Raw genomic sequence first — 19,924 nt, forward strand, 5'->3', positions numbered from 1 at the left:
TCAGTTAGAAGTTTTTATCATAAAAATTAATTTATAAAAATCAAATTTAAGAGAATTAATTTATTGCAGATGATTATTTTAATAGTTTATTTTCTTTTTATTCTTAATTGTTAATATTAAAAGTTTTACCATACTTAAAGTTTGCTATCAGCGTCTTTTTTATTCTTTTTAGTTGTTATTCTTCTTGCTATCTTTTTGTGCTTTAGCACTTTTTTAAGTATTCTTATGCAAAATTTTAGCTTTTATTTTATTACTATTATGGTTTTTCTTATTTTTTTATCTAATTTTCTTATTTTTTCTGAATAGGCTTTTATGATGATCCTACTATCCTTTGAGTATTTTAAGCAGAAGTTAAAGGTGTATATGCTGCCAAATTTTGTAAACTGCTTTTTCTTAGATGAATTTTGCTTGTCAAGTTAGATTTATTTAAAGCTTTTGAAATATTTAAAAGTTATTCCCAATCCTCATTAGTATTTAAAACTTTGCCAAATTGGTGAGTACTTACTTTTCTTGAGTTATTCAAACTGTTTTACTATGAGCTATGCTAATGTGTAGGAGAGATAGAACTAAGTATTTAGCTATCTTATTGCTAACAAAGTGGAACGAATATATAATTTTTTTGTTTATTATTTTCATAATAAGCTTATCTGTTTTTTTCCTAATCCTCTCTTTTGATTAATTATTCTATATTTTAGTCTTCTTCGCACAATTTTTCATAGGCTACATTCTAATTTTCACAGGAATGTACCTTGTTTTATAAATAACCTAAATGTTCATTTTTGCACTTGTTAACTTGATTAGCTTCATCAATACGATTGAAAGTCTATTAGTTATTCTTTTCTTTTTATTAGGTATACTCCTCTTCCTCTTCAGTTTATTCTTCTATTCCTTTTTAAGTCTTAAATATAGATCTACTCTTTTAGCTGTCAAAATTATTTTAATTGCTTACAAATCTTTCATCTCCAGAAGTGTTTGCATAGTCATTATTTGTATACTTACCAAAGTTTGATTGATGAATTTGATCATTTGTGCTTTCTATTTCTCTAATAGGAGATAAACAAGGCTATATTTTTTAGTTATTACGAGGTGATGCAATTTATGCAGTCTATTATTAACTAGAATTTTAGTTGTTAAGCTCAGTTTCGTATTAAATAAAAGTATCATTCTTTTAAGAATCAAAAGAATTTTATACAATAAAACCCCCATCAAGATTCTCCAAAAACTATTGATCACCATCTGCCTATTTTTAGACATTAAATAAATTACCACTCAATTCTTCAAAATCTTAAGATAAAAGTAGCTATTTAAATTCTTCTAGCTGCTAACTTTTTCTGAATATTATCTATTCATCAAAGACAGAAGGAATTATTAAATTGCTGCCGTAATTATTTATTTCTTTCTTTTCATGTGAGCTATATTTCGAATCCAACATTTTTTAGGATTTTGAAATGATTTCTTCATCTTTTTGAGAATAACTGGTATAATAGCTCAAGCACTTTTCTCTTTTTTCATTAGACTGTGTTATTTTATTAGATAACTTATTGATCGGTGAAATGCAAATATCTTTGAAATCTAAATCTTATTTATTTTAATTTATTTTTTCTGAGCTTTTTTCTATTTACTTTACACCTGCTACATTTGTATTAAGATTTGAAGTACCCCTTTGAGATGCTATATTATTGCATGAAACCAAATTTTAAGACAGAGAGTTATCGTTAGATTTAGAAGAGGAACTCACTTCGATATTATACTTCTCTCTTAGCAAGCTAAAGACACTTTCATAAATTGATTAGCATATCTTTTTCAGCTCGGAGTCTCTAGCGTTAGGTAGAATCTTTTCAACATTTTTTTATATGTTTTCTTGTAAAGTTCTTAACTTCTTTTCCTTTCTTGTTTCATAGAACAAACCAAAATGCTAACCCTATTATAAAAAATAAAGCAAAAAATAAATAAATATTTTTTTATTAGTTTAAAATTTAAATTACTTCTAAATTATTTTTTGGGGTAAAAAATAGCTCTGAACTAATTTATTTTTGAATTATTTCAGCCTCTTTTTCTAATTATTCAATGTTTAACGTTTTTAATGAAACCTTCGCTTTGGTTTATTATGTTTCACTTTATCCAGTATTAGTTTTTTTATCTAATTATTATTAATTAGGTGAAGATTTGTCAACAGTTTATTTGGTATTAAAACTTTGATTAAAGCCTTAAACACTGTTATTGCTGCTACTAGGAGAAATTGATCTTTTTTTATTGCTTTCTTTTTTTGCTTTATCTACTTAGTTTATTTTTTTATTTTAAGAATCATTAAGTTTTTTATCTGATTTAATTAATTTCTATTCTTTTTCTGAGGACCTGTTATTTTGCTTTTAATTATTATCATTCTCATCATTTTAATTTTCAATTTTTTGTTCAAGCTTAACTTGCTAAATGTTTATAATTTTATTCTATTTTTGATGTGAATAAATGTCTTGATAATTATTATAAGTTTATTAAATTTAATTATTTTCTTAAGATTAATTTTCAAAGTTATAAACATTTGAATCTTATTTGTGGTTATCTTCAGTTTAAAGTTTATCATCAATTTTAAATTCATTATTATTAAATTCTGGATTGTTGTTATTTAACTAGTTTTATTTTTCTGGAGAAAAATCAAATTCTCTTTTAATTTTGTTGCCTGAATATGACCAATCATTCTCTTTTGTGTTGGAAAAAGTAAATTGAGGATCAGTAATATTTTATTCATCTTTATTTTCTATATCCTACAGTTTCAAAGATTTTCTTTCAATTAAAATATCTTTTTCCATTTGGCTTTTATGTAACAATATGGAATTTTCTTTTATGGTTTGGTCCTTTAGAAGGTTTTCTACTTTTAAAATTTAGTTTTAGCATTGTAATGTAAAATTACTCACTATTGGCAAACAGCTTTAAGGAGTATTATCAACTAAGATGCACTATTAATTTACAGGAGAGGGTTATTATTTTTCATTAGAGTAAGTGGGCTATTATTTCTCAACAGACAATTAGCTTCTATGACCAGCTCTCTTAATTTTATCTTCAGAGTCTTGCAAATCAAGTTGATTTTCGATTTTTATGTTTTCTTCAAGGTTTTATTTAAATGGAATTCCATCACTACATTAATTTTATTAGCTTATTCTGATTTCTTTTTCTTTCTAAATTTGTTTTATCATCTTGTCACATTATTTTTCTATTCTATGTTCTTTTTCTTTCTAAATTTCTAAAATCATTTTATCACATTATTTATCTATATTTATTTTAATTAAAGCTTTTCTAGCTTCTGGCGACATTTTGTTCCATAATTTCTCTTCTTCAGAAAGTCCAATGGAGTTTGTAGGAGATTTCTAAGCAGAAAAATCTGAAACTTGAGGTTGTGTGGGACTTTAAATACTTCTTTTAGATTAATTAACTTTTAAGGTAGCAAGTTGTATAGGAGATTCGCATTCCTCTATTTTATCAAAAGTATTTTTTTCAACTGACTTTTAATTTGATTCTTTAGTTTTCTTTTTCTCTGAATTAAATTTGTTTTCATAATCATTACAAATTTAAATAGATTCACTCTCACAAGGTAGATAATCTTGTTAATGAGGAGATTAAACTGTTTAAAAGGAGTGAGTATCAATTTATGGATTAAGTTCTTTTTATTAAATTAATTTTTCTAGGCTCAACTTTAGCTCATCTTAAAATTTCTATTAAACATAAAATTTTTCATTTTCAATATTTTATCTCATATTTTCTACATTTATCATACTTTAAGGGAATTAAGAAGAAGATAAATTCTATAATGGGAATGTTATGTTAGCTCCAAACGAAGGACTATACTAATTATTACCTTGTATTTAAAATGGACTAAGATCCGTAGATAATTTCCTCATAAATTATTATTGTTAAACAATATTATCAACTCTCAACATTTTAAATTAGTTTTAAGGGTGCTATGAAATAAAATTACTATTTTTCATCTAATTATTATAGTTAAGATTATTTTAGGAGTGGATATTATGCTGATCGATAGCTTAATCTATTACTTGATTCTATCTGTATTAATATTACTGTTGTTATTGCTAAAGAGATTATTATTATATAATCATTTATGCTGGCTAAATGATTGTAGAAGGTTAAATTTAAAATCTATCATCATCACAGTCCTTATCTAATAAATTTTACTATAACTACTTTTTATCATACTTACAAAGTGAAGTATTTGCACTCATATCATTATTTTTAATAACTACACCACCTTACGAATACATTGAGCTGCTACGAGAAATGTTTTATTTGTTTTAGGAAACTTATTATTATAATCCTGTTTAGTTTACAATCTGTTAAGCTTTTTAATGATTTGCATACTAAGGAAGAATGTTTTCCTAATTCTAAATCAAAAGTTAAGAATTAATTTATTTATTAAAAAAAGGATTTTATTTTGGGCTAAGTTATTGGCTGACACTATGTTTCATATTTTATGAAACTAAATTCGATTGAAAAAAAGATTCAGACTTTGGAGTAGCTACTTAATTACTCATAGAAGTAGAGTGAGGACGTCTATCATTTAATCCTTAAATATATCTGAATGACTAAGTAGAAGAAGAGTATAGTGAGTTATTTTGAGATAGTGCATTGACTGATTAAAATGGTGTTTAGTAGCTTTAATTGTTATTAATTTAAGCAGGTAACTGAGATTATGGATGATTCTAAATTAATTATAAAGATTACCTTCTATCTGACAATTATTCTTATTAAATTTAGTTTATTTTTTGAAGAGGTTATCTAAATTATAAATTTTAGCTCTCAGTAAACGGTAAGCTCGTGCTTCTGATAAGTTTTTATTAACTCATTTAAAAAGAATTAAAATTGTTTACTAAAGAGTTCTTGTCGTTTTAATCTTTTATTTAAGTTTAGTTTGTAGAATTACTTTACAGAGCAGGATTATATTATTTCATTAAACTGATTCCTCTTACTTCTTACAAATTATCTTCTTTAGTTTCAGCTTAAATTGGTGATGAAACCTGCTAATGGATATTTTACCTAAAGTCAGCAGACTGAGCACTTTATTAATTAATTTTGGTGCTAGGATTTAAATGAGTGATAATTATTATTTTTTTGTTTGCTTATTCATCTTATTATTTGATCTCTTTCTTTTCTAATAAGTTTTTAACTAATTTAATTCCTCTTTCTTAACTCTAAGATTATGTTAGAGTCTGTTGTTAATACTATTTTTGATTATCTACTAAAGTTTAGTTTTTTTGATAATCTTTTAAAACATCTACATTTTCTTATTGATCTTTTCTATTGTTAATTATGTTTTAATCTGTTTTAAGAATTTAAATTCTTCCTATATTTTCTTTTATTTATTATTAACCAGCAAGTTTATTTTTTTCATTTAGTTAAGCTGATAAATATCTGTTTTATACCTACTATTAAAGTGGAGGATTTTATTGTTATTAAATGTTAATATTATTTCCATTTCCTAGAGGAGTTCTTTGAGGATAAACATTTTGATTCATTTAATCTTAATTAAAAGCAAGTCTTTGGTTAATTTTTTGAGAATCTAATTCGCTCATTCTTATAGGAGTAGTTTGAAGATATTGTGGATTATAAAAAGATTTATTCCTTTAAGAGTATTGTACAGAGTTTTGTTAGAAGTTATTTTACAGATTTTTGATCCCAGAAGCACAGTAACTCCTTTCTGACAAGCAACTCGATGAAGTATGATAATTTTTTAAATCGCTGCTTTTCTATTAGCTAATTTGATTACCAAGTTGTTAACTTAAAAGTGCTTAATTTAGCGATTAATCTTTATTATTATTTAAACCTTAAATTTGCAATGAAGCTCTATTTTAATGAAATTAGAATTTTAAAATTTTATCGTAACTAAAAATTTACCTTGGAGTATTAGTATTCGAGTTTGAACATCTCTTATCCATGTTGTTATGACTTAAAAAATTAAGCATTTAAGCTTACAAGTTCTTATTTTAATAATTCATTTATAATACTTTATTTTATCTTTTTATTTGCTATTTGAATTATTTAAATAGAATAATCAATTTTGCTGTTAAGATTTCCTATCAAATCAATTAATCTATTTTTATTATTTTTTCATAGATAAATCCAAATGAATGAATAAAATCTTCTATAACACTCTTAAATTTTTGTTTGTTAAATAAATATCAGTTCAAAATTAACATTATATTCAAATTTTTAACTGGTTTTGCAAAAAAAAATTTTAATTCATTAAACTAAATAAAGTAAAATATATTCTTTTTCAAATAATTTTGGTCATGAATAAATTATTGATTACAGATTAATTAAATATTTTTTAAATATTAATTTACTCAGATACTTTAATTTTAAATAAACCTTGATAGGTAACTTATATAAATAAAGGATATTTTTTTAATAATTTTTTTAAAGAGAGATATACAAAAGTTTTATTTAGCTTTTAAATTACTCTAAAATAAATTTTGATTTATTCTAATTTGTAGATAATTAACAGATTTAAATAAATGAAAAATATATTCATATTAACTAAAAGATATCTCTATTAATCAAATAGTGAAAAAATTGTTATATTTAGCATTGCAATTCAATTGCTGTATAATTAATATAAATCATATTAAATAGCAAATAAATATAAAAGGAATGAATCTTTTATTTTTCGATTTGAAGAAATAAAATTTCAAAATTTTAGAATAATTTTATTATAAAATTTATTAGATAACTATAAATAATATACTAATAATAATTTTCAATTTTTGTTAAATACTATCATTTTTATAAATGTCTCAGGACTCATTAAAAAACAGGGGTGTCTTTAGAGAGTCCAAAACTTGGGGGTCGAATTTGTTGTTGAGGTAAAATATTGTTTTAAGATTTAGTTGTATTGAATATAGTATTACAGTGCTATTTTTAATATAAAAAGTAAATTTAATTAGCTATTTAATGAAATTAAACAAATTTACCTGCATCACTTATGGGTATTTAGAAGTAATAATACCAGAAAAACTATCAATATCAACAGTTTTAAACTATTAAAATAATTCTTCAAGAAGTTAATTCAATTCAAGTCTTAGCTAAAAATGTGGTGGTAGTTTAGAAAAATCAATTTATTGTTAAGAAATCCACCCTTAATTCTTTGAATCTAGCAAACTGAATAGCTCCTTTATATTGCTATTAATTGATTGTTTCTTTTCTTAATAATTTGCATTAAGGCTAAATAAAATTCCATTTTATATATGTTCTGATTCATCTATTTTTACTGATGTGCGTTGGCTTACATTCTGTTAATTTGATTCAAAAATATCTTCTTCTCTTATACCAGAGCTCTTTATATCATCTATAACGTAATAATCTTTTTGCTGAACTAAATTTTTATGGTATTATTATGTAAGCTAGTTATTCACTTTTTCTCCTCCAATTTTATCTGTAGAAATTACACTTTTATTTTAAATTAATTTTTAAATTTATTAGCTTTTAACATTTGAAAATATTTAATTTTATTTTCATTAAAAATTTTATTAAAAATACCTTGTTGGTTAAATTGCAATAATATTTGAAGCATTTTAGCTCGTTTGCTACATATTATTATCAAGTCCCATTTATTTAAATTACTCCTACTGTTAAAGCTTTATTTTTTCAAAGAGTGGTATATTTAGATTTTTATAATTGAAATTATTATTAGCAGATTTTATTTAAGTTGGAGAAGGTGATCTGTTACCATTATTACTTTATATATTACTTTTCTAGGTACTTTTTTCTATATCAGGAGCAAAGTTAGGTGAAGGAGTGTCAAGCGATTTTTAGTATACCTCTGTGTTGCCTTAAAAATGATTATTGTTTTTGTAAGCTCTTTAATCTTGGGGTAAAGCTACTTAGCTTCTTGGTGATTTGCTTTGATTTTCAATAGTATTATTTTGAAAGTTTTATTTGTAAATAGGTTAACTTATTTAATTTTAATTTTACTATAAATACTATGGTGCTTGTCCATATACTTACTATGGTTGTTACTAAACAATCATTTAATTGTTTTAGATTTAATGTTACTATGTGATAAAATTTTATTATTGCTATTATTCAAAAACTTATTATTAGAAAGGAGTATTTATTTTTGGAATATTTTATAAATTGCTTTGATTTACAAATCCATTCCTATTATAATTAGCTTAGCTTGATGATGTAAACTGTAAACTTTATTAATTTAAAGGCAGCTATTGTTAATAACTAAAATTTTTATTTATATAATTATTGTTTCCATTAGGTGAAATAGATCTACTGGGATAAATAAATTGCTATCTTTATTATTGCTAAAATTGTGTATTTTCTTAATTCCTATACCTCATAGGTGTAGAAGAACCATTTTTGATAGGAGTTACATATTATTATTAATACTACTACTCATTGATTCTTTGGTCATAAATAATATTTTGAGGTAAAATTGGCTAATTTCTAAAAAATTAATTATTTTCTTCAAAGATTTTTCTCCTTGGGGTAAAACTTTTATTAATTAAACTACCATTGATAGAGGTATTTATTGTATTATTATTATTACTACTTAAAAATGATTAATTTAATGGCAAATTTGCTATGTTTTAATTATTTGGAGGAAATTAATTAAATTTATTTTACTGATGAGGCGAAGATAAGTTTTATTAATAAACTTAATTTTAATAAAAGGTATTTTCTTAATAGTTTAAGCCTTAATAATTTTTGTTTAAAGGAGAAAGCATTTAATTTTAATAATAAGGAATTTAGTTTTAATTATTTTAATAAAATTCACTAGGATGTTAAGGATTTATTTATCTATTTACCTATTAGTTGATGTTGTTATTTTAAGTAGTGAAAAAATTGTTATTGTCTTATGGAATAGCATTGTTAGCTTATCTATATACATTTTATTAAAACTACGTCTTAGGTGACATATAAATATTTGGCTGCTAGATTTATTGAGTGTTTGAAAAATTAGAGTTTGAAGAAGGAGACAAATATCTCTAAGGAGGAGGTGACATATAACTTTATGGTGATATAGCATTATTGCTATTGGGATTAATTTAAATAGCCTATGGTTAATTTTACTGCGCTAAACCTTAGTTTATAGCTTTTAAATTATCAGAAACGAAATCACTAACTTCATTTTGTTAATCTAAAGTGATAATATTGAAAACGTTATTACTGTTAAAAGTATCATCTTTGATTTTATTTTAAACAAATGGTTTAGCTTTTAAGTTATGATTTTCATTTCCTTCAGCTATTGCATTTTTTTGTTGTCTTTATAAAACACCATTAGGAGCTCTTTTTATTGGCTTGCTTAGTAAATTTAATAACTAAGGATTCTACACAAGATCTTAAGCTTCATCTACTTAGTTAAAATGGTCGTTATCATTCTCTGTATTTTCATAACTATCTTAATTGTTAATTTAATCATAGTTTTAAAACTCTTCATTATTTTTATTTTAAATTTTTTTATTTTTGGTAAATTAGTTTTAAAGGTTTTTATTTTAATTCAATAAAGTATTTTATTTATTTTGTTTTTGTATTTTTTATAATTCATCAACTTCAGTATCTTCTTCTTCATTTTCATTTTAATTCATTTCCTATGTATCTTGATATATCATCTTCTCTTATTTTTAATTGATGTTCTACTTTGGCTTTTCTTTGAATATTAAAAAATATTTTTTGTTGTAGATTTTTAATTAGATTATTTAGATTTTAATTTATTTTATTCTAATAATAAATGTTTACCTTAATTTACTGAAATATTAGATTTAACTTCTTGGCTTTGTTATTATTTATTGAAATTTTTATTTGTTTGGTTTTAGCTAACTTCATCACTATCAGAGTCTTTTTTATGAATATTGTTTTAATGGGAATCTAAATTTTGTTTAGAGTTTTTAAAGTGTTGATTATGTATGAGTTTCTCATTTTAATTGATATCACGTTTTATTTTGAAATCTCTATTTTAAATGGGGTCTTCATTATCATTAGATTCATCTTCATTAAAGGTAAATTATGCAGATTCTTAGTCATTTTTTAGTGTATTTTTATAAACTTATTATTCAACAACTTTATTGATTAGATTTTGGTTATGAATTTCATAAATATTTTGCTATTTTCTATCATTTTAAATTATCTCCTTTTAGCTGCCTCTGGTTATATTTTAAACTTTTTTGTTTTTTTAAATTTGGAATGTCTCTTCCTTTTCTTCTTCTACTTGATCGTTTATTTTAGGATTTAAATGAACTATTTGTTATTATCTATTATTTAAACTAACTTCTTCCTAATTATTGCTTTTTAAATATCTAGAATTATCAGATCTTTGAATATTGTCTTTTATATTGCTATTACTATCATTTTGAGATTACAAGTTTTTATGTACTTAACGTTAATCTTAAGCATTTAGAAACTCATTATTTTTAAACAAATTTTCTTAAGACTTGTTTTGCTTTAATATTGACCTTGTTTATGTTTGTTAAGTAATTATATTTGGAGTATTTTCATATCTATTGCTATTTCTGGATTGCTAAGTATCTTGAAAAGTAGATTGCTAATAAGGTTATTCTTTTTCTTTCATTTCGTAATTTTATTCCCTAAGAAGCTATGCTGAGCTTTAGGATTATTTATTTTTCTATAAAGTTTTTTGCTAAAAATTTGCTTAGTTTATATTTTTCACTGGTTTTATAGCAGGTTTTCTAAGATCAGCAACATCTGACAATTCATTCTCAGTCTCACTATTTTCTGTAAAAAAATCTTTATGTTTTAGCTTTTAGAAACTTTAATGCTAATTCTCAGCATTCTTTATTTAGTGATCAGGCTGAATTTAAACCTTATGCTTTTTGTTATTTTATTATAATTCATTCTAATTTTCACCTAAATGCTATTCATTTTTGTTATAATTTCTATTGCTTGATGAAAAATTATTTTTGCTTGCCTTTTATTCTTCTCTATACTCTTCGTTGTTTATATTTTGTTCATTTAAGTTATTGATATATTTTCCCTGATAATTATCTCTTTGATTAAGCTAATTATCAGCAAGCTATTATGGCATATAGTTTTACTAATTTTAATTTTAAGAAATTTAAACTGTTGATTAGCTTTTTTATAATTTTTTATTGTTTTGATGATTGTCTGCGCTATCTATGGAGTTCTATTTTGATTTAGCTTTAAGTGCTTCCTACATTTATTTTTCTATCATTTTTTTAATTGGTTTTTTCAATTTTTCATCTAGTTAATATTTTCTACAAAATTAAGAAGCCAGATTATCAGGACTACTAAACTCGAATATAGGTAATTTTGCAATTTTTCCATTTAAAGGTATTTCTACAACAACTAATGGTATGTCATTCGCAAAATGCACTACACTATTTTATCTTATATTTTAATTTTCATCTTTTTCTTATCCTTGTTGCTAGTTTTATGGATTATGAAATGAGTTATTGCTACCTTTTACACTCATTTTTTATTTTATTTAACCAACAAGTAGAGTAAATCTTTCTAAATATTATAATTTAACAAAATTAACTTCTTTTTCTCAATGAGTAAAATTTAAAATATTCCTGTTTACAAACTTTTACAAACAATCTAATAATAATTATTATTCTAAATATATTGCATTTTAAAGCATTTACTAAAAATAAATTGAAAATTATAATTGGCTACCATCAATAAATTCAGTGAATAAATTAAACTAGATTTATTAAATTTTTATATCCAAGATTAACAAAAAAGCAATAATTTAATCATGAATAAAAAAAATTTAATGTTAAATCATAAATAGTTTTTATTAAAATTCATAAATTAAGCTAGAGATCGAAAAATTATTTATAAAACTTCATAAAGAAGTGAATTATGAAATAATTTAATGCTTTTAAAACAAATATATGTTGACTAAGCAAGACAAATTAATGTTTATAAAATATTTTGAATAAAAAATCATTATTTATCACTTTAAATTAACAAAATTTAACTTTCTAAATTTGATTTCTATTTTATTTTTATAATTTTGAATGATTTGTTGAAATAAATTTATCAATATAAATAATTTGACAATTTCTATATTAGTGGGATATTATTTGTATTATTTTTAAATTATTTGTTGAAAATTACCTTTGATAGATAAGTCAACTTTTAAAAAAATATTATTATAAACCTATCTATATATTTCTTTAATATAAAAAGATAGATAGTTTATTGATTTTTTTATTTAATAAATCATTCATTTTGTTATCAAAGTTATTTCTAAATTAATAAGATATATATTATTCATTATTAATTAATTTCATACATCTTTTTTATAAATATAAATATCTAAAATATTTACAAAGTATTCCATTAATTAGATCAATTTTCATAAAGAAATTATTTTAAAATGATAGCACTTGGAATAGAAGGCTCCGCTAACAAAATAGGAGTAGGTATGGATTTTAAATATTCAATTTTACTTTTTAATGTAAAGATTAATCAAAAATAATTAATGTTTATTAATATTGACATATAAATGAAGGAATTGTTAAATCAGATGGAACAATATTAGCAAATCCAAAAACTACATTTATTACACCTCCAGGTAAAGGAAAAATAATTTTCAAAAAAAAGATTTGTCTAATTATTTGAATATAGGAACTGGATTCTTACCAAATGAAACAGCTGTTCACCATAGATCTAAAATTCTTGATATAGTTGATTAGGCTTTAAAAGAAGCTAATCTTACTTTTAAAGATATTGGTACATTTTTAGGATATTATTATATCAAAAATATGTAAAATAATTATGTCAACTTTTATATAAAATGAAAAGGTTTGATTTGCTATACAAAAGGTCCTGGAATGGGTCCTCCTTTGAGTATTGGTGCTATTGTAAGTAGAACACTTAGTTTATTGCATAATATACCTTTAATAGGAGTTAACCACTGTATTGGGCATATAGAAATGGGTAGATTGGCAACAGGAATTACTCATCCTGCAGTTTTATATGTCTCAGGAGGAAATACTTAAGTTATTGCTTATTCTAATTAAAGGTAGAATAAATATTCCATAAAAATTATAATAATTTATCTTAAAGTGTCTTTCAGCAAAAATTATATTTATTAATAATATAAAAATTTTTATTTGCAAAATATAATTAGATATCGTATCTTCGGAGAAGCTCTAGATATAGCTGTAGGTAATTGCTTAGATAGATTTGCTAGAATTATCAATCTCTCAAACGATCCAGCTCCAGGTTATAACATTGAATAGCTTGCCAAGCAAGGAAAATAATTTATTTAAGTTCCATACACAGTTAAAGGAATGGATATGAGCTTTTCTGGCATTTTAAGTTACTTTGAAGATATTGTTGCTTAGAATCCTCATCTATAATATGAAGATGGTGTTGTACCTGAAAAAGATGCAAAATAATAAGATGAAGATGATTCTTTAGATAATAGAAAGAGAAAGAAAAATAAAAAAGTTGTTAATAAAAAGAGTAAGTAACATCAAAAATATTTTTATTTTAAACTAATAATTTATTTTTTGATAAATAGTTCTTGATCTTCCAAAGGATATTACAAGAGCAGATTTATGCTATTCATTATAGGAAACAATTTTTGCTATGCTTACAGAAGTTACTGAAAGAGCCATGGCTCATTGTAATTCAAACGAAGTTATTATTGTAGGAGGTGTTGGTTGTAATGTAAGATTGCAAGAAATGATTGGACAAATGGTCAGTGAAAGGTAATTAATTAATAAATTATTAATTAAAAAAAATCATAATTTTTTAATTTTTCCTAAAAAAATCACAAATAGAGGAGGAAAAGTAGGAGCAATGGATCACAGATATTGCATAGATAATGGCGCAATGATAGCTTATGCTGGAATACTAGAGTATGAAGCAGGTGGAAGAATGGATTTTAAGGATTCTTATTTCACTCAAAGATTCAGAACTGATGAAGTACTTGTTAGATGGAGAAATGACTGAATAACATTTTTATACAGTTATTTAAAGAAGTTTTTGTTTAAGTTGGAATTATTTATAGATAAATAAGGAGACTTGAATATAGGCTAAATACTAATTTTTAATTGGCTTATTACTCTTTTACATTAAATAAATAAAAAATCTTGTCTATGCTTTTTTAGTTAGAAATTAAATCATAATTTTATAAAAAAATATTTTATGTTATTGAGCATTTATTAATTTGTTTAAATTATTGAATTTGAGAAAAGTAAAATAAATTTAATAATAAGATAAACATGTTAGGCAGTTAATTACTTTCAAATAAATAGCAAAATTGATTTGTCTTTGAAATAAACTCACTTTAACACTTCTTTATTTGTTACCACAACTTTTTTTTATAAATATTACAGCAGAAAGAAGCAGATAATTGACTTGCATATTCCCCATCCATTATATTATTAATTATTAAATTGAATACACATTTTTTAACTAAATATCAAAACTACAGAATTTTATTAACTACACCGCTAAAGATTGGAGGAAATTAAAGGTAATATCTATATATCTAATAAGATTGTAATAATCTAAATTCTATTGATTCTTCATATATTTTTCAAAATAGCATTTAATAAATAAAACTATAAGCAATATAGACTTAAAGAAGGAGGGATCAAGCAAAGTTTTAGTTTACTCTTTAGTATTCACTCATATGAGGTCCTCTTCAAATGGAAACGGATATCGTCCACATTACCACAAAAAGCTATTGATATCACCAAAAGTACATTTTATATTGCACTTAAAAAATACTTTTGGATTTGTAAATAAAGGCATCAATCATTAAATTTAACTTATAATTAAAAAGAATATCTCGTTTGATGTTAATGATTCTTAAATCAGTAAACCATAATGGACAACAAGTAATAAATAAATATTAATTATAACATAGTTATTTAGCATATTAGGAAGCAGTCAGCAGTATAAAATAGCAAAGCGAGTTTATATTATATGTTTTTGAACAATCTTTTAAAATTTAACGAATTTATAAAAAGTTTGTTAAAATATATAATGATTTATAAATAGAAAGCGAAGATCAATAAAAAAATACATTTAGCTTCTAGCAAAATAATTTGTATAATGCAAGCACAGCTATCTGTACAGTATAAAGTCATTCAACTAAAGCTTAAAACATAACTTTAAATAATTCAAACATAAGTGGCTACTTAGCAACAAATTCTTCTTCTTAGTAAAGATATGTAAACAATACATTTGATACTCAATCTTCAACTAAGAATGCAACAGTTCCAAAGAAGGTTTACATTATCAATAAATAATAATAGAGTCAAAATGCTAATAGCAATAACACAACTCCTAAAAGTACAGCAAAATAAAGATTTAATTTAAGGTAAAATTAAAAAACTAAATAAATTTATTTATTTAATATATTATTTTTTTACCAAGCAATTAAAATGGTTTATATGACTAAACTCGAAAGAGAATAAAATCAACATAAAATAATACAAATATGCATAATAATAGTTCAGCTAATAATTCTTTTAATAACGAATAAGCCTTATTATCTACAGTAGATTTAGCTTCATAAGATATAAGTGCACAAAATTCAAGATTTTCTAGTGGTCCTTCACCAAAATCAAAAGTAGTTCATTCTATTCATTTTATTTATCCTTTTAATGGATGATAAGTTTTAGCATTAGTATAAAAGTTATATGGAATGAAATGAATTAGCTTTAATAGAATTATTATAAAAAAATTTAAGTTTATTTATAATTAATTAGTAACTTAATTCTATTTTTATTAAATAGAACTTTGTCCCAATCACTGCAAAAAATGCCAGCAATTAATAAGCTATTGTTATGAATGCAATTAAGAGCAAAATTTAAAATATTTTTCAACAACAACAATAATAAAGGCAACAACCTCAGTAATTGCAATAATCTACAGTACTACAACCTTCCATAGACATTTAATAGTATAAATAACCTAACTAAAAAAAGAGAGATTTAGTTTTGACATTAAAGAAATCAACAGAAAATTTAGCTGGTAAAACTATTTTCTGACTTTTTAAAAAATTTAATTTTAAATAAAATGAATTAGACTCTTTTATCAATAGCTGCAATATCACACAAAATGGTTCTACAAAATCTAGTTATGTAAGAAATAATAAAATAACTTAAGAAAATATTGCACCTTAACAAGCTTAAAATAATGAACCTTCTTATGATGAAGAATATATATCAGATGCCAAATTTATCAGTTAGATAAATAGAACAAAGAAGCCACCCTAACCAAAAAAAGGGGCAACTGTTCCTACCAATTAATCTATCAATAATTTATAGAGCGCTCAATAAGAGTTATAATTAAATTACAACAACAATAACATAAAAAATGGAAAAAAAATAAGTAGATATGGTGAAGAATATTCAAAGAGATAATCTTTTTAAATGAACGGAGGAAAATAAATGTATTGCCATAACGAATAATTATAAATTGATAAATGTGAAACCATAAATATTCCAAGTCACATATACTCAAAATCCACTAACCACTCTGCCTCTAAAGGAACTAAAAGTCCCTTTTAAATTAATCCCACACCCACAAATAGTAATAATAATAACAGTAAAAAACCGAAACTTTCTTTAAATAGTGTACATCTAAACAATAGAGCAAGTTCGTTTAGTGTTGAGGATGAAAATCAAGTTAAATTTATGAAAAACGTTGAGAGTTTTACAAATTAATAGTAAACTAAGCTAAAATCTCTAAGGTAAATACTTAATGATACAACTGATTAGCGATAAAATACACATGCTTCTGTAATTTCAACAAATAATGATTAACTTATTTTAAATACAGAAAATACAAATAATATTTTAACTCAATCTAAAGAAAATTTAAACATTGATATTAATTCTGAAATCAAAGACTGGGCTCTAGTGGTAATTTCAAATTTCAAATATATTTTTATCATTAAATTATTTTTTCTAAAAAAAAGAATACCCCTTTAACTCCAGAAGAAACCATTTAAAAATATGCAAATTATTTAACAGATTATGAAAAAACAGAAATAAAACTTTTTTAACAAGTAAAATCTTTATTTTTGAGAATTTTAATTATAAATTAAATTAAAATTAAACAGATTTACTTTATTGGACATTAATGCAAAAAAAAATTTCAAAAAACTTCTTAATTCAACAACGGATTTGATGACTCAAGAGGAGAATATTAGCTTAATCTTCTTGATCATATAGCTTATAGATATGAATTACTTGAATGTTTAGGAAAAGGTTCGTTTGGTTCTGTTGTTAAAGTATTTGATCATAAGAGAAAAGAGTTTTTGGCATTAAAGGTGATAAGAAATAAGAAAAAGTTTCATAACTAAGCTTTAATTGAGCTTAATATTTTGTCATACATTAAAGAATAAGATAAAGATGAAGCCACTAATATTGTGAGAATTAAAGACTTTGTCATTTTTAGAAAACATGTTGTAATAATTTTAATTTAAATATATAAAAGCATTTATTTTATGATCTTTATTAATAAATTTAAACAAAATTTAATCATTTTTCTTAAATAACAAAAGTGTTTGGTTTTTGAACTTCTATCTATAAATCTATATGATCTACTTCGAAATAATAAGTACTAGGGGTTATCGCTAGAACTAATAAGAAGATTTGCTATATAGATTTTAAACTCAATAAATTTTTTACGGAAAAATAGAATCATACATTGCGACTTAAAGCCTGAAAATATACTACTTAAGCAAGCAAACAAATCTGGTGTAAAGTTGATCGATTTTGGTTCTAGTTGCTTTGAAAACGAAAGATTATATACATATATTTAATCAAGGTATTACAGAGCTCCTGAAGTTATTTTAGGATTACCTTACGATACATCAATTGATATGTGGAGTTTTGGATGTATCATGGCAGAGTTATTTATTGGTAAATTTTTAACTTTTCTAATAAAAATCATTTTTGAGCTTATTATTTTTCTTAAATTTAGGGTATCCAATTTTTCCAGGGGAAGATGAATAAGAATAAATTGGCTATATTTGGGAAATTATAGGTGCACCATCAAAAGATTTTTTATAAGTAATAAAGCTGCTTTTAAATTACTTACAAATTTTTTAAATTGAAATTTACTTATTTAGATTCATTATTTTATTTATAATTTAGAATTGTACAAGAAGGAAATATTTTTTTAATGAAGATTATACTCCAAAGCTAATACCAAATAGTAAAGGAAAGATAAGAGTACCAAACTCCAAAATTCTTAAAGCTGTTCTTCAAACTGAATCTGAAGACTTTACTGATTTTCTTACAAAATGTTTTGTATGGGAACCTCAAAAAAGACTTAAACCTTCTGATGCCTTAATGCATCCTTGGATATTAGAAGGTTTGCCACCCGAAATTAGAATTCAACACATAAAGTATATTTAATCTTAAGTAGAAATCGACAGGTTAACTTAAGAGTAACAGCAATATGATAAGTAAAATAACAATTCTATGACAAGTAGCATGCCCTCAACTAACTTACCAGAATCAAAAAACACAGAAACTTCTACTATACAATCAAGCTAGATTGGTATTAAAGAAAATATGTTAAAATCTGATCTAAAAGAGTTCGTAATGAGATTAAATTATTTTATTTAAACTTTATTGATAATTTATTTTTTAAAAATTAGAATTAGTTTGGTATTCCTCAAAATTTAAATGTGTAAAGCAGTAAAAATGCTTCTGAAAAAAATAAAAATAATATGTATATTCCTTCGCCAGTGAATAGTTCAGCTAATTAATAGAAAATATAAATAAAAGCTGAAAGTACAAAGCACTCTTATGATCCTAATTAAGGCAATAATATAGAAAAGCAACTTTATTTTATATCATAGAAGAGAAAATAACATCAAAATAATCAATAAAATATAAAAATTGATTGAAATTTAATTACTCCAATCAATTATATTTAGAAGCAACATAATAAATATTTGATATTTCAATATTCCTAGGTCAAATGAAAGAAATAATGCGTAGAGCACATTTCTAAATCATTGACTAATAAAAAATTATTTAGTAATTTAAAGATATTTATAAAATTTTAATTAAAGCGATTAGTTATTACGATAATTGATAGTAAAAATGTATATATTTATATTTAAAATAAAGCTTTACGTTACTTTATTAACAATTCGTCTTTTATCAATAAGGAAAATATTATTGATCAGTTAAATCAAATTTTAATGGTTAGGGCCATAAATAATTAAAAATTGAAAAATACTAATAATAATAACAATAATGTTACTTACTTATATATTTCATCTAATTAAAAGTAATAAATTGTTATAAAAATTATACTCTAAATCATTTTTAATATTAATATCTTTTTATTGAAAAATCTCATAAATTTTTCAATGAAATTTCAAAGTAATATCAGCCACTATAAATCGTTTATAAATTATAATAACAATATAAGCCAGCCTAGATCAGATTTAAAAAGATTTATAATTTTATTATATAATAATAATTCAATCTTATCTTCAAGTAAAACTTAATAATAAATAAAAAAACCATATATATATTACTAAAAATTTAACTTTTCTATCGTTTTAACTTTTTTTTATTTTAATACTAAGTACCTTACAATTCTTAATAAGAATTCTTAAAATGATATACTAATTCATTCAGCCAGCTATAAGAAGATTTTTTTTATATTATCATTTAATGGTCAATTAAACTAAAATTTTATTAAGTAGAGAAAAGGAAAGTTACATTGAAATCTATTTTTATCTTTACTTTATTTTTTAAAATGAGTAGCTTGAAATTATAAAATTTAGTCTAAATTTATAAAATTTGTTTTGTGATTTAGCTTTTATAAATTATTTTATATTATTCGGCCTATAAATTTAAAAATTAAAAAAACAACATTCAATTATTTGTAATGTAAAATTAAAAGCAAGCTCTTCTTTTAATTCCTT

At 23.1% G+C, this 19,924-nt stretch overlaps 4 protein-coding genes across 4 annotated transcripts; 2 read left to right on the forward strand and 2 right to left on the reverse strand. All coding sequences in view use genetic code 6, as the record gives it.

Annotated features, from left to right (window-relative positions):
- Positions 1 to 40: 40 nt before the first annotated feature.
- On the reverse strand, positions 41 to 6,068 carry TTHERM_00442530 (endo-1,4-beta-xylanase xylA, putative; the record flags this gene model as incomplete). The annotated part of the gene is made up of 3 exons (XM_001033166.2): positions 5,902 to 6,068; positions 1,986 to 5,850; positions 41 to 1,921 (listed from the first exon to the last, which is right to left on the reverse strand). The coding sequence occupies exons 1-3, from the start codon at positions 6,000 to 6,002 to the stop codon at positions 41 to 43; spliced, it is 5,847 nt and encodes a 1,948-aa protein (XP_001033166.2). The 5' UTR covers positions 6,003 to 6,068.
- A 739-nt stretch (positions 6,069 to 6,807) lies between these two features.
- Positions 6,808 to 11,464, reverse strand: TTHERM_00442540 (endo-1,4-beta-xylanase xylA, putative; the record flags this gene model as incomplete). Its single annotated transcript, XM_001033167.3, has 4 exons — positions 6,808 to 6,918; positions 6,978 to 7,452; positions 7,543 to 9,664; positions 9,754 to 11,464. The coding sequence occupies 4 exons, from the start codon at positions 11,462 to 11,464 to the stop codon at positions 6,808 to 6,810; spliced, it is 4,419 nt and encodes a 1,472-aa protein (XP_001033167.2).
- Positions 11,465 to 12,376: 912 nt separating this feature from the next.
- TTHERM_00442549 (O-sialoglycoprotein endopeptidase) lies at positions 12,377 to 13,962 on the forward strand (the record flags this gene model as incomplete). The annotated part of the gene is made up of 7 exons (XM_001470644.2): positions 12,377 to 12,422; positions 12,512 to 12,574; positions 12,628 to 12,732; positions 12,805 to 13,024; positions 13,133 to 13,470; positions 13,529 to 13,718; positions 13,791 to 13,962. The coding sequence occupies 7 exons, from the start codon at positions 12,377 to 12,379 to the stop codon at positions 13,960 to 13,962; spliced, it is 1,134 nt and encodes a 377-aa protein (XP_001470694.1).
- A 685-nt stretch (positions 13,963 to 14,647) lies between these two features.
- TTHERM_00442550 (glycoprotease family protein) lies at positions 14,648 to 18,889 on the forward strand (the record flags this gene model as incomplete). The annotated part of the gene is made up of 12 exons (XM_001033168.3): positions 14,648 to 14,716; positions 14,801 to 14,855; positions 15,019 to 15,340; positions 15,397 to 15,592; positions 15,759 to 15,996; positions 16,051 to 16,889; positions 16,946 to 17,035; positions 17,090 to 17,437; positions 17,534 to 17,894; positions 17,956 to 18,044; positions 18,129 to 18,578; positions 18,638 to 18,889. 12 exons carry the CDS (start codon positions 14,648 to 14,650, stop codon positions 18,887 to 18,889), a joined length of 3,309 nt encoding a protein of 1,102 aa, XP_001033168.3.
- Positions 18,890 to 19,924: the final 1,035 nt, after the last annotated feature.

Source organism: Tetrahymena thermophila (genome assembly GCF_000189635.1).
Source record: "Tetrahymena thermophila SB210 genomic scaffold scf_8254609, whole genome shotgun sequence".
NCBI lineage: Eukaryota > Ciliophora > Oligohymenophorea > Hymenostomatida > Tetrahymenidae > Tetrahymena > Tetrahymena thermophila.